Source organism: Carassius gibelio, chromosome B5 (assembly GCF_023724105.1).
Source record: "Carassius gibelio isolate Cgi1373 ecotype wild population from Czech Republic chromosome B5, carGib1.2-hapl.c, whole genome shotgun sequence".
In the NCBI taxonomy this organism is placed as follows: Eukaryota; Metazoa; Chordata; class Actinopteri; order Cypriniformes; family Cyprinidae; genus Carassius; species Carassius gibelio.
In genome coordinates this window covers 10,874,895-10,888,067 of record NC_068400.1, presented here as the reverse complement: position 1 = coordinate 10,888,067, position 13,173 = coordinate 10,874,895, and the positions used below count along the sequence as shown (strand labels likewise).

Sequence of the window (13,173 nt, the reverse complement as noted above, 5' to 3'; positions counted from 1 at the left end):
TCTGCTTTGTTTGGCAGCGAGAGACGCAGAGATCCTGCCAGAGATACACTATCCCAGCAGAACCAGAACCCAGCCCAAAACACCACACACTCACAGCCTCGGGATTATTCAGCTCCACACACACACACACACACACACACACACAGAGACAGAGGAACACACACACACACAGACTCACACAGACACACACACACACACACACACACAGACAGACTCTCACACACACACACACACACACACACACACAGACACACACACACACACACACACACACAAACTCACACAAACACCACACACTCACAGCCTCGGGATTATTCAGCTCCACACACACACACACACACAAACACACACACAGACACACACACACACACACACAAACAGACACACACACACACACACACACACTCACTCACTCACACACACACACACACGTTTGTTTCTGTGTAAAGTGTGTTCATCCCATAGGTGTAATGGTTTTTATTCTGTAGAAACTGTATATTCTATGTCCCTTCACCAACCCTACACCTAACCCTAACCCTCACAGGAAACTTTGTGCATTTTTACTTTCTCAAAAAAACTCATTCTGTATGATTTATAAGTGTTTTGAAAAATGGGGACATGGGTTATGTGCTCATAAGTCACCCTCTCCTTGTAATACCTGTGTCATACCCATGACATTATACAGAGTTGTGTCCTGATATGATACAAAAACAATAGCACACACACACACACACACACACACACAAAAAGGATACTGAACAAAAACAAATATACTTTGTATTATAAAAAATATTATAAAAAATATATATACAATCTATAGAAGCAAAGTACATTTTTCTTATGGCACCCATTCACTGCTGAGACGGTGATGCAAGGACAGACTTCTCCAAATCTGAGTCCAGTATTGATGGATCATGATCTCGTTCTGATGTCTCAGCTGTGAACCTGACAGGAACACAAACATTCCTGCCGTTCCTGACCTGGGATCAGTGCTAACGAGCACACAAAGGAATGCTAATTGTGAGTATTGTCTCGCAGCGCTGCTGTTGTTTTAACCCTGATCAACATGCTCTCTTTATCTTATCAGCTCCAGTCAAACAAACAAACCTCGAGACTAAACAAGCTGCTGCGCCAAACACACAACTCACTGCAGACTTACAACACAACAACTAGATTAACTAGCCACTAACTACCCGTTCAACCCCACAAACTTCAGTTCTTCTGTGATATACAGCAGACGTTTAATGTTTCTTCACATCACTAACATACATACATTACTCTCTCTCTCTCTCTCTCTCTCTCTACACACACTACACATCTGCTCAGTTGTTTAAAACACTGCCAGATATAACTATATTTGATAAAAGCGTATCTTATCACCTATCACCATTTTAGTTGTACACAAGCCGTGCCTAAGTACTAAAGTTGTAATAAACATACTAGTTTGTGTTAAAGTGGAACTATTTTAAATATACCTTCTTGTATATAAGTTTTGAAATGCTGAATTCACTCAGCATAAGCTTCAAATGCATTCTCACACACACTCTTGCTCTCGCTCTCTCCCTCTCAAACACACACACACACACACACACACACGAGAGAGAGAGAGAGTTTGAGAGGTCAATCAGAGCCAAGTTTCCTCCTGTTTATAATCTCTCTGTTTTCAATCTGGAGTTAAATGAAGCAGAATATGTGGCGGTGAGCAGATTTTGTGTTTATGGTCGTTAGTCCAGTTTCTCTAAATGAACAGAACTGTGATTAATGCAGAGTGCCTCTACCAAAATAACTCTGAGTAGCGTTAATCAGACTTCCACATCGTTTCATTTAACGCTGATCTACACATGAACAGCCAGAGAGAGCCATGGCTACAAACTTGCTCAGGGCTTTAAAGTCAAGATTTGTTCCTAGAAAGAGCACAGTCTGGTGTAATCTCTGTGACACCAGCTCACCATTGTTTTTAGCAGCAGTTTCAAAAACCGTCCGAACGCTGGCGGATATTTGCATAGTGCATGCCACATCTAAGAGTGCAGAGGAAAACACGCCTCGACCAACTCCACAGAAATACAAACCAGACAGGAAACTGAAGAACATGGAGAGCGAATGAGACTTCAGAAGAAGCGTCCCGAGGAGACTGACCTGCTCCGAAGGCGAAGAAGAAGCTCTTGTGGGGATGCTCCTCCAGCAGCGCTCGGACGCGCCGGCCCATGCGCTCGTTACGCTTGTAGATCAGCTCCTGTCTGAAGTAGTGCTCGATCTCCTGCGCCGTCACCTGCTCGCTCGCCGGCAGCGTCACGTTCTTGAAGCTCGGCACCTGGACAGAAATCACAGACATCGTTCCAGTCTAGGTTAGAAAAACAGCTGTTCGTACAGTTTTTCTCAATTGCTAACACACTTTGATTCTAATTGTAATTGTAACAACTTTAGGGGCAATAGGGCTTGGGCGCCGCATTGCATTCTGGGACGTGGCGGCCATGTTGATGGCCTCGTGAATGTAAACATACATCAAGTCGAACGAGAAGAAGCAGAGTTGGGAGAAAGAAAAAAGATGGTAAAATCAGGAAAAGGTTGTGGTATTTACAGGGATACGCTAAATATGGATGCCAGAGACCGGTATGTGGACAGGATCTGCACTATTCACGGTTTGGATCCACATGAAGTTCCCAACAAAGAAAGGAGCACCGACGACGACTTGCTGCCGCACTTTTGCATTACAGATATCTTCAGATATTACAGATATCCTCGGCTACCTTGTTTGTTTTGTGATTACCTACACTTCAGAATATTTCCGAAGCTATAAGTCATTGGAGTCTCACGTACAGTTCAGGAGCTGCAGATCATAGAACCGGCAAACACTATACAGTAATACAGTAATCCAGACAACGGTAAGCTGCGCTCTACCTAGCTGCTAGTTTAGAAACCGTTAGTGCTAACAACCACTCACACATGGACTTTTAACTATGTGTTTCAAAAGTGTAGTTATTAGCTGTCAACCCTCCCATTTTTTCTCACGTATTTGAGCTAATTTCCCGCTGTCTTACAGTTTTAGCATTTTCCTGTAAAATATCCCGTTAGCCCCTCCATCAGACCTGTCAAGTCTCTGTGCTGTTGTCCTGTTGCTACTCCTTGCCCTTCCAGTGAAACATATGTTTTCAAAGCTTACTTGAAAGCAACCTTAGTGTGATGTTGGGCTTTTTAAGATAGCGTGGTTGTTGTGAGAGCATGATTTCACTCCAATCTGTAAGCAAAGTCACATTAGACCTAGCTTCACAACTCTAACAAGTTAAAATTATGAAATTTTGCTGTCAGCAGAGGGATAGCAACAAAAAGATGAATGTTGAAATTTCTCGTATTTTGGATGAGTAACCCAGGAAATATCCCTTTTTTTAATATGTCCAGTGTTGAGAGGGAGTAGGTCTAAACACTACGCAGTAGTCCGAGTAGCATTAAATGAGGCCATCTACATGGTGCTACGCAGAGTAATGACGTCACGACGCCCAAACCCTATTAATTTTTGTGTACTGTGTGTACTGTGTACATTAATTATGTATATATAAATACAATACAAAGTATTTACATGTATATATTTATATTCATATAATTTATATTATATATAAAATCAACGTCAACATGTTTCTCAGTGAATATATTTCTAAAGGTGCAGTTGATATGAAATTTTCACAAGATGTCGTTAACAACCTAAGTAATCCATACATACAAAGAAAACAAAACAAATAAGTTCAGAAATTAAGTTATGTGCAATAAAATGTAATGGACCAGGGAAAAAAGTATTAACATGCTTACTGAAATGTATTTATTACTTATCAACAGCAATTTTAGATATATATTTACTGTGACAAATGGTGACGTGTTCAATACTTATTTTACCCACAATATATTTAATAAACATAGCATATTTTTCTTAAATATAAGCATGCATTTGTGTCTATTTTTAATATACAGAATAAATATACACTGTACACCCCCATACATTATGTAAACAAAGACTTTAATCTTTGATGTGATTAATCACAATTAATCTTTTGACAGCACTAAAACACTAATCTAAAACACACACACACACACAAAAGGTTATTAAAGTTTTCTGTTCATAAAATCAAATCTGAAAGATCTTTTCATAGTAATAAAGTGAGAAGTAAAGTGTTGTTCTCTACTGGGTCAGAGGCATGGAGCGCAGCAGCGGTCGGATCATGACGGGACCTCAGTACCTGCGAGGTGTCGTGGCTGAAGATGATGGAGTTGAGGTCTCCACAGTTGTAGTGTTTGATCAGGTGCTCTGTGGTGAAGGGCATCTGCAGGCCCCCGGCGCGGAGACTCTCCTGCTGCAGGAGCGTCTGATTCAGAGCAAAGATCACCTGAAACACAAACCAGAGCTTCAGTGTTCATCCTGCACACCTGCCAGAGAAGCTCTTATCATGCTGTCCAAACCTGCACTACTGACTGCTTTCTGAGAAGCGGATTCTCAACAATGTTCCCTAGTGAAAAATAAATATTCTTATTTCATGTTAGGTATACTACAATAGACACACATGCATGTTTATATTTGTAAAAAAATATGTTTGCATATTAAACATTTTATATATAAATTAAATTATATGAATATAAATATGTAAATACATGTAAACAAACATTTTACTTCATTTACTGCTTTGAGATGATTACTAAAACTTAGGTCTTTCTCCAGAATTACACCAAGATTCCTGACTTGATTTTTAGTTGTTTGACCCCTAGAGTCAAGGTATGCATTCACCTTGAGAACTTCATCCTTGTTTCCAAATGCAATGACTTCAGTTTTTTCCTTGTTTAACTGAAGAACGTTCTGGCAAATCCAATGCTTTTTAATAATGCATTAGCAGAGGGAGTCAATGGGGCTGTAGTCATTTGAAGATTTGGAGACATTTTGGTAAATCTGGGTATCATAAGCATAGCTGTGATAGGCAATTTGGTTATTTCTCATTTTTTGACTTAGTGGAAGCATATACAGGCTAAACAAGAGCGGTGCAAGGATTGAGCCTTGTGGGACTCCGCATGTCATGGACGTCCACTTAGACTTATGCTCTCCTAGACTCACAAAATAGCCTCTCCCTTCTAAGTATGACCTGAACCATTTGAGTACCATCCCAGAAAGCCCGACCCAGTTTTCCAGTCTCTCTAGTAGTCTGTTATGATCGACAGTGAGCATTGAGATTTAGTAGCACCAGGAGAATCAGAATTTAAGCTAATAACATTAATTATCTTTATGAGCGCTGTCTCTGTGCTGTGATGTGGTTGGAAACCAGATTGACTTCAAGTTGACTCCTTTTATACTGCAGGTTGTTTGTAGCCATGTGTTCAGCCCAAGCAACCGTGAAACATGTTAGTTCCCTTTGCTGGGAGTGGTCCACCAATGAATGACTGAACTTTAGGTCTTCAAAGTGTTTCAAAGAGTTCACTGAAGTCCTTCTTAAGGAGTTCTGACTGCTTCAAGGAATCTTCTTTTTTGCAGTATTATTCCAGTCCCAAAAAGTCTTTAGTTTTAGTGTTTGTGCCAGAAATGTGTTGTCTGAGCACTGTGCTGATCTGCTGAAGTTAAAAACGTAGAAAAATCTGAGAAAACTGCGTAACAACAAGTATGTTGTTGTTCTACTACCTTACGCAGTACAGTAAAAGCACAACAACATACAAGATCACAAATGCTGCAATTACACATTTGATCATTGTACGAGGACTAGAGCTAGTGAAGACAGACAGAAGAAGTGCTTGTGTGTGACGCTCCTGAAGGAGGATCTGCTGAGGCCTGAGTGGGTCTCTCACGGATCAAAGGCTCTGCGGAGGAGCGGTTCTCTCAGTCAGTTCTAGCTGCCGCTTTCTGCTGCTTCTGCTGCTGCAGCTCACCTTTGTGTCACCATGAAATTCCCTAGTGTTTACACACACACACACACAGTTTAGACTGATCACTCACAATAGCTCCTTTTCCAAACACACTTGTGTATTTTCTCCCAACAGGAGAATCAATCATGTTTCCTCCACCTGTGTGCTCATAGCCAAATGCTGCAGATGAGTTTAAGTTTCACACACACTCGAGCTCTTTTCATCAGCGCCGGTGACACTCTCTGGCCCCGTCTGTCATTGTTGGAGAGGCTCGTCCCAGAGAGGAGGGCAAAGCCCAGCAGATGCCTTCTTGTCTGGGACAAAGGGCCCCCGTCGTCCGCTGGGCTCCCTGCGCTTTCATCCCGCGCTCATCAAAGCCTCCTGCTCTGCATTTGAAAGCGCGCCGGCTTTGTGCTGCTTAAATTAGCCTATCGCCACCCCGCTAGCCTCCCAAACTCCCTCCATCTGCCGCGGCCAAAGCATCTTCAGCGGCGCAAAAGAGCCTTTCAGCCCCTTAAATTACGACGCGGAGGAGGAGGAGGTGCTGAATGAAAGAGCCAGGCCTGAACGAATGCGTTGTGTCCGTTCTGTGGGTCACTGGCCACATTCACACGCGCGGGAACCAGAGAGCCTCCATATCAAAGCACTGCGGCCCTATGAAAGTCAATAATTCAGCTTTGTGATGGAAATGGCCCGTTACGTTATGATTAACGTGCTGAAAACACTCCACAGAGCTGAAGAGTGTGTGATTTTTGCACCGAACACAATCACAGACATAATAACGATGATTGAGTCCAAACATGTTTCCAAACACTCAAATCAGCTGAAAATCTGTGACAGGGCTTAAATAATGTTAGTCTTAAGACACGTTCAAACCAAAAACAATAACGATAATCATATTATTATCGCTGGGATGTATTTCTCAATACTTAGGTCAGTTCTTCAGAACTATTCAGACAACGAGCACAACATCAGCCTCTTGCTTTAGTTGACAACATCTGTCAGATTACATCACTTCTTCTATCACTTCAGTACAAACACAAACAGAACTTTTTGTACTACACAAGCCGATTTGCAAAACTGTTGAACTTAAGGACAAAACCTAAAATTCTCAACCCTTCTTCAGTAAAAGCGTATAGATAAATCCAATACTATCATGCAGCTGAACATCTGCACAAGTGTTAGTCTTTTACTTTCATTATCATCTATACAAAAGGAGAAAACCTAGGAATAATTTCGCACTGTAATGTAAACATGGAGCATGTAAAGACATTTTACAAAAGCAAACACTGAATAATGTTACCTGTTGTTAGTGATTGTGTTATGAGTGATAAAGTGTGTGTGACCGGATTGCTAATGCTATTGCTAGTTTTACTGCATTTCTTCTGTGACTGGAGTTTAGCTTTGATTCTCCTCAGTATCAGAAGACACACAAAACTCTCTCAAACCTCAGCATCAGGGTTTCATCCAAACCTCTGTCATGTCTACAAGCTCGTGTGTTGATGGACTTCTGAGGAAGGACTGGATTAAACAAGTAAACTAGTTTAGGGAGTTATCATTTGTCTTTAGAGGAACTTATGACTGGAATAGACTTCCACCGGAATAATATCTGACAAAAAAACATGTGGTTACTTTAAAACATGACATTGGTGAAAAACAAATCAGGAAAGTTTTTCAGATAACACTTTATTTTAAGGTGCCACTGTTAAACGTTACTATTATAATAACAATAAATGATGCACAATTACACACAAGTAATCCTAACACTAGTAACCCTAGTAAGTATGCGTAGTTAATTAATATTAGTCAGTACTTAAATGTATAATTAAGCTGTAACTGGAACATCTTAAAATAAAGTTTAAACCTGTGAAATGATTAACTTCTGCGATTCCACACAACATCACTAGACTCTGATCTCCTGCAGGTTTCTCCGAGCGTCTGCTTTGGGTTCATTCCCTGTGGAGGGTCTTTATCTCACCGTGACGTCTCCAGACCGGCTCAACAGCATCACTAAGAGCAGCTCGTACCGCTTTAACATTCACTGCATTAGTGAGTGAACCATCGACACGCTGAAGGTCCTCCTGACAGACACGGCTCCAGCGCTTCAGCTCAAACAGACGCTTTATCATTCCTTCTTCTGAACATGTAAACACTACTTCAATTTACGCGTGAGGCATGTGTACTGAATGATTGAGGTGACTCGCTCAATAAGAGTCATTTATTTAATTTCTGAACGAATGAATCAAACGCTCATTAAGAGTGCATCACTTAATCAGCTGAATTCTTCATCTGAATATGATTTGAGCACGAGGCAGTGAATTCTTTTACAGTAAGAATACAGTAACTGATTCAATGAATCATTCTTGAAAACAGAGCCACTTATGCACTGACAAATGTATATGTTCTTATGAAAATATCTGTGTCTTGAAGCTGTAGGCCTTCAGTCTTGAGCTCTAATGTGATTTTATGTCTAATGTTATTGTAAGTAGGTGGTTCTTGTCTGGAACTAATTGCGGTGCGGTTATGTGATGAACAGACACGGCAGGTCGGCGTAGCTGCGATGCAGAGGTGCTTTGATCAGTCTAGACTGAGAAACGCAGGACATTTACTCCGCAGGCCCTGTGTTTACCTTACTGCTCAATCGCAGCCAAATATTTACGCTGTCTGACAGAATCAGTGTCACACGCTTGAGTAAAGTGGCTGCGCTTTGATTGACAGCTTCATCAGGCCCACACGCGCAGCCTCAGCCAATCAGCTCGCAGGAACAGAGCACCTCATACTCGACAGATTTTAAACATAAACATGTCTCTCAGTGAATCTGAGCACATGTGATAACTGTACAAGAGTTAGAAAATGATTCAAATGTTCAGCATGCCACAATACAAAAAAAAGGGTGATTGTAAAACCTTTAAAGAACAACTTTGTTCCTTATTTACTCCTAAAAGGTTCATAGAAGTACCTTAACGGTCTATTCTAATACACTGCGGTACTAACATGCACCTTTTAGAGGTAAAACAGTCACAGAGTCGTCCAAATGCCACAAACCACAGCAGTATGTGAAGTTGCAGGCGTCTGCTTGTAAAATGTGAAATCGTCCCTGTAGTGGAAAATATGTGCGGATAACCTCTCAACCCCAGAGAAATGGATCCGCATGTGGCCGCGAGCCATCGCCGTTTGTGGCTTTTCAACCAGCTTCCAAATTGATGTAGACACTGAAACACTGAAAGACCATGCGTCAGACCGCAAACACACACACACACACACACACGTGTGATGGGAGCAGATTCTTAACATATTTGAAACAGAGTTCCTTCTGAATGCATCGCATCTGTGTGACTGTGATTGTGAGGGAGGAACACCGTCCTGTGCTTGAGGATCTTCACAGAGGAATTCTGACAAACGCTGGGAAAAGAGAAGAGTGTGAGAAGCAGAACATGTACAGCGGTAAAGAGATGCTCGGATGGCTGGTGTTTAAATGACACACCAGCTTCGTAGGTTATTGTCATGGCAAGAAACAAGTCATAAATTCTATTAAACTGCAGTGGAGAACTGCTTTACTGTAGAAATTAAAGTCTAATTCTAAAGTGACATTTACATGTTCAATACTGTAAAGATGCTTGTATTAAAGGAATAGTTCAGCCAAAAATGAACATGTGCTGTAAATGTGTTCACGCCGAGTCCAGCTGAGATTAAGCTGAGTTTGTTTCTTCATCAGATTTGGACAAATACAGCATTGCATCACCTGCTCTGTCAATTAACTTTACTAATCTGATTATATAACTAGCATTGCTTGTAATGCAGAACACTGATGAAGCAACACAGCTTTCGTCTTCTCCAGATGTTCACTGATGGACTGGAGTGCTGTGGATTATTGTGATGTTTTTATCAGACTCTCATTGTGACGGCACCCATTCACTGCAGAGCATCCATTGATGAGACACTGATGCAGTGCTACATTTCTACAAACCTGTAAACAACGCACAGAGCGACAGCATGTTCACTGTGAGAGTGTGTGTAGTTTTAATGAGGTCAGTGAGCACACACCCACACACACACACACACCCCCACACACACACTCTCACACACACAAAGAGCTCCATCCTGAAAGACAAACACTCTTTGGGTTTAAATGACCCTGAAAACGTGTGGAATTCTCTCTCAGCCGGGACAAAGAGTAAACGATGCAGGGGCTCAAACACTTTCACACTCGAGACCCTGCGAGAACAACAGCTCAACAATCCAGCGCTCGCGAGATTCGCTCTGAGGAGCGGTCAGAGACTTCGGTCAGAGACTTCACAGAGAAAGAGAGTGTGATCACAGCAGCGCTGGTAATGCTGAGCAGGACACACACCAGAGTCTGGAGCTGACGGAGATGTTAAAGTGCCTCAGTCAACAGAGCCCAGCATCTGCTCTGAGACTAACCCACCAGCGACTGACCAACAGGACACAACACTGACGGAAACAACAACACATTACAGGCTGATCAACACATTTTCACAAATTGCATCATTTTTTCAAAACTTCACACACAAATCCAAGAACTGCACAAAACACCTGCAAAATGAAGCACTGCATTCAAAACATCACAAACTCATCCCAAAAGCAAACATTTGGAATAAAATTCATTCCTGTTAGATTTGCTTTGCATTAGAATGGAAGTCTGTTTCTGACAGAATAAAAACTAATTATAATTTTAAGATTACATTTTTTTACAATATTTTTTTGTGCTGCTGTGTGTGTTAACTGCTGTGTGTGTGTGTGTGTGTGTGTGTGTGTGTGTGTGTGTTAAATGCAGAGCATGAATTCTGAGTATGGGTCACTATACTCAGCTGAATGCAACTTTCCCTATGAGCTTCCAAACTTCATCCTGTAGAGCATCATTAGTGACCGCTGCTGTCCATCAGACACTAACACACTTAACACCTCTCTGATCCTCATGTGTTACAGGAACACTAGCGGCTGTAATCACTCACACACACGTGCTAATGGAGACCGACACACAAACAAACCCCTGAGTGATTGTCAAAGAGCACAGGACAGAACAAAAGCAGGCAATGATGGCCATTAAAGAGCTACACACACACACACACACACACACACATACTGCAGGATTTAGGCTTAAAGTGTTAATTGCAAATATGTCTAATAAAAGTGTCATTAGACTTATGGACATTAACAATAAACGTGGAACATTCTGTTTAAACACACATTTATCAAACACATATGCTTAGTCTGCATTTCAATCTGCACAAAATAAACCTGTAAATACAACTGTCTATTCTTATAAATCTGTACATACAATTGTCAATTTGTATATTTTAATCCTTATTTAATTGTTCTATTTTTTTCCTTCTGTTTCACTGTGGAGCTTCCGTCACGAAAACAAATTCCTTGTTTGTGTAAACATGCCTGGCAATAAAAGCTCATTCTATTCTATTCTGTTCTATTCTATTCTATTCTATTCTATCTTGGCATCTGGATCATTTAATAAATAACAGAACAGCACAGCACAGACTGCAGAATGAATGACGGTCATTTAAAACAAAGAAATAAAATAATGATAATAATCAGAGACGAGGTAAACTCTCAAACATGAGCGTGTGAGTATTTGTTGAGTGGAAACAAATGAGAAACACCTGCAGAAATACAGCTGCTGACAGAGACTCGTCAGGAAACTCCTGCTACTTCACACCGCTTCGTTTAGAGCGACTCAGTAAAAACACCTGAGTCTGAAAATAAAGCTGACACACAAATGAGAAACACAGAGATGTTTTACTGTGGAAACTTCAGGACTACAACACACCGAGCCAACAAAATACGAGAGTGTGAACACTTTCTGAAACATACGGAAACACAGAGATTACGTACTATTCACATGACAATTAATATGCAGTCATTTGATCAATTTAACTGCACTGACTCTGTCAGATGAGAACACAACTAGAACTGAAACGAATATTGATGAATTTTACAACACTAATGGAATAGTTCAGTTCAGCTGGAATAGATTTGTAGAAATGCAGCACTGCATCAGTGTCTCATCAATGGATGCTCTGCAGTGAATGGGTGCCGTCAGAATGAGAGTCTGATAAAAACATCACAATAATCCACAGCACTCCAGTCCATCAGTGAACATCTGGAGAAGACACAAGCTTTAAAGTTTAGATCTGTTTAAACGCTGCTTGATCTGTGCAGATTTCTCTCCTGATTCAGACAGAACACTTTTTCACTGGAGGAAGTGTTATTATGGATTATAGACTCTATGTGTTTGAAATTAAAATCATCTTAATGCTGGATGTGTTTCAGGTTTTGTCTTCTCCAGATGTTCACTGATGGACTGGAGTGCTGTGGATTATTGGGATGTTTTTATCAGACTCTCATTCTGACGTCACTCATTCACTGCAGAGCATCCATTGATGAGACACTGATGCAGTGCTGCATTTCTACAAACCTGATGAAGAAACAAACTCATCCTGATCTCAGATGAACTAAAGATGAACACACTACAGTGTTGACACTGGATGATGGTCTGTGAGCTCCAGCGCTGGTTCTTGTTTTCGAGACGCTCCGAGACTCATCTGTGATTGCAGAAGACTGAAATCTGACATTTAAGAGCCCCGTCTGTACAAACACCATTTATCATTACTGGCCGTGTTTCAGAAATCCAGTGTGATTTGGCAGCGAGATTATTTTCTCAAAGCTTTAAAGTTATGTTTAACGCCACAAAGTGGTGAGCATTAAAAACACCAGAGGAATTCGAGGCAGAGGCGCGGTAAAGGCGCCAGAAGTTATTAAAGGATTTGGCCGGTTCTTACAGATCCTGATTTTGTCCGAGCGAGATAGTCCTATAATAATAATGACTGCTGTCTTTCTGCTTAGGGATGCTAGATATGGCCTATACACATACTGTATAACAAATAATATTATTCAATATTGATATTTATTATGATATTAGTTTACCATCAGTTTATTGCGATCTCAATAAACAGACCTGACCCTCGGCTCATAATAGAAGCGTCAGATTGGTTTAATACTGAGCTGCTATCATAAGCCAATCAAAGCCTGGTCTCAGCGTGAGGTCTGCTCGTGAAAGCCCAGCCTCGTCACAGCGCTGATGGGATTCCTGCAGAACGTCTGAAGACGTCTTGAGCTCCTGCACACGCAGGGATTTCATTCAGGGATTGCACAGCTTAGCAAGGACTGAGAAACAGGATGATCCTCAAGCTCCATTCATGTGGATTCAGTTTACAGATGCTTCATACAGAAGACCGAAGCCGCAGCGTTGCTCACGTGATACAACCATCA

The 13,173-nt window shown here is 41.2% G+C and overlaps 1 protein-coding gene across 1 annotated transcript in view; it reads right to left on the bottom strand.

The window, feature by feature from the left end:
- Positions 1-13,173, bottom strand: part of trabd2a (TraB domain containing 2A) — a 37,062-nt gene that overhangs the window by 18,415 nt on the left and 5,474 nt on the right. The window contains 2 exon segments of the mRNA XM_052555820.1: positions 2,137-2,311; positions 4,227-4,373. Coding sequence (XP_052411780.1) covers positions 2,137-2,311; positions 4,227-4,373 — 322 coding nt within the window.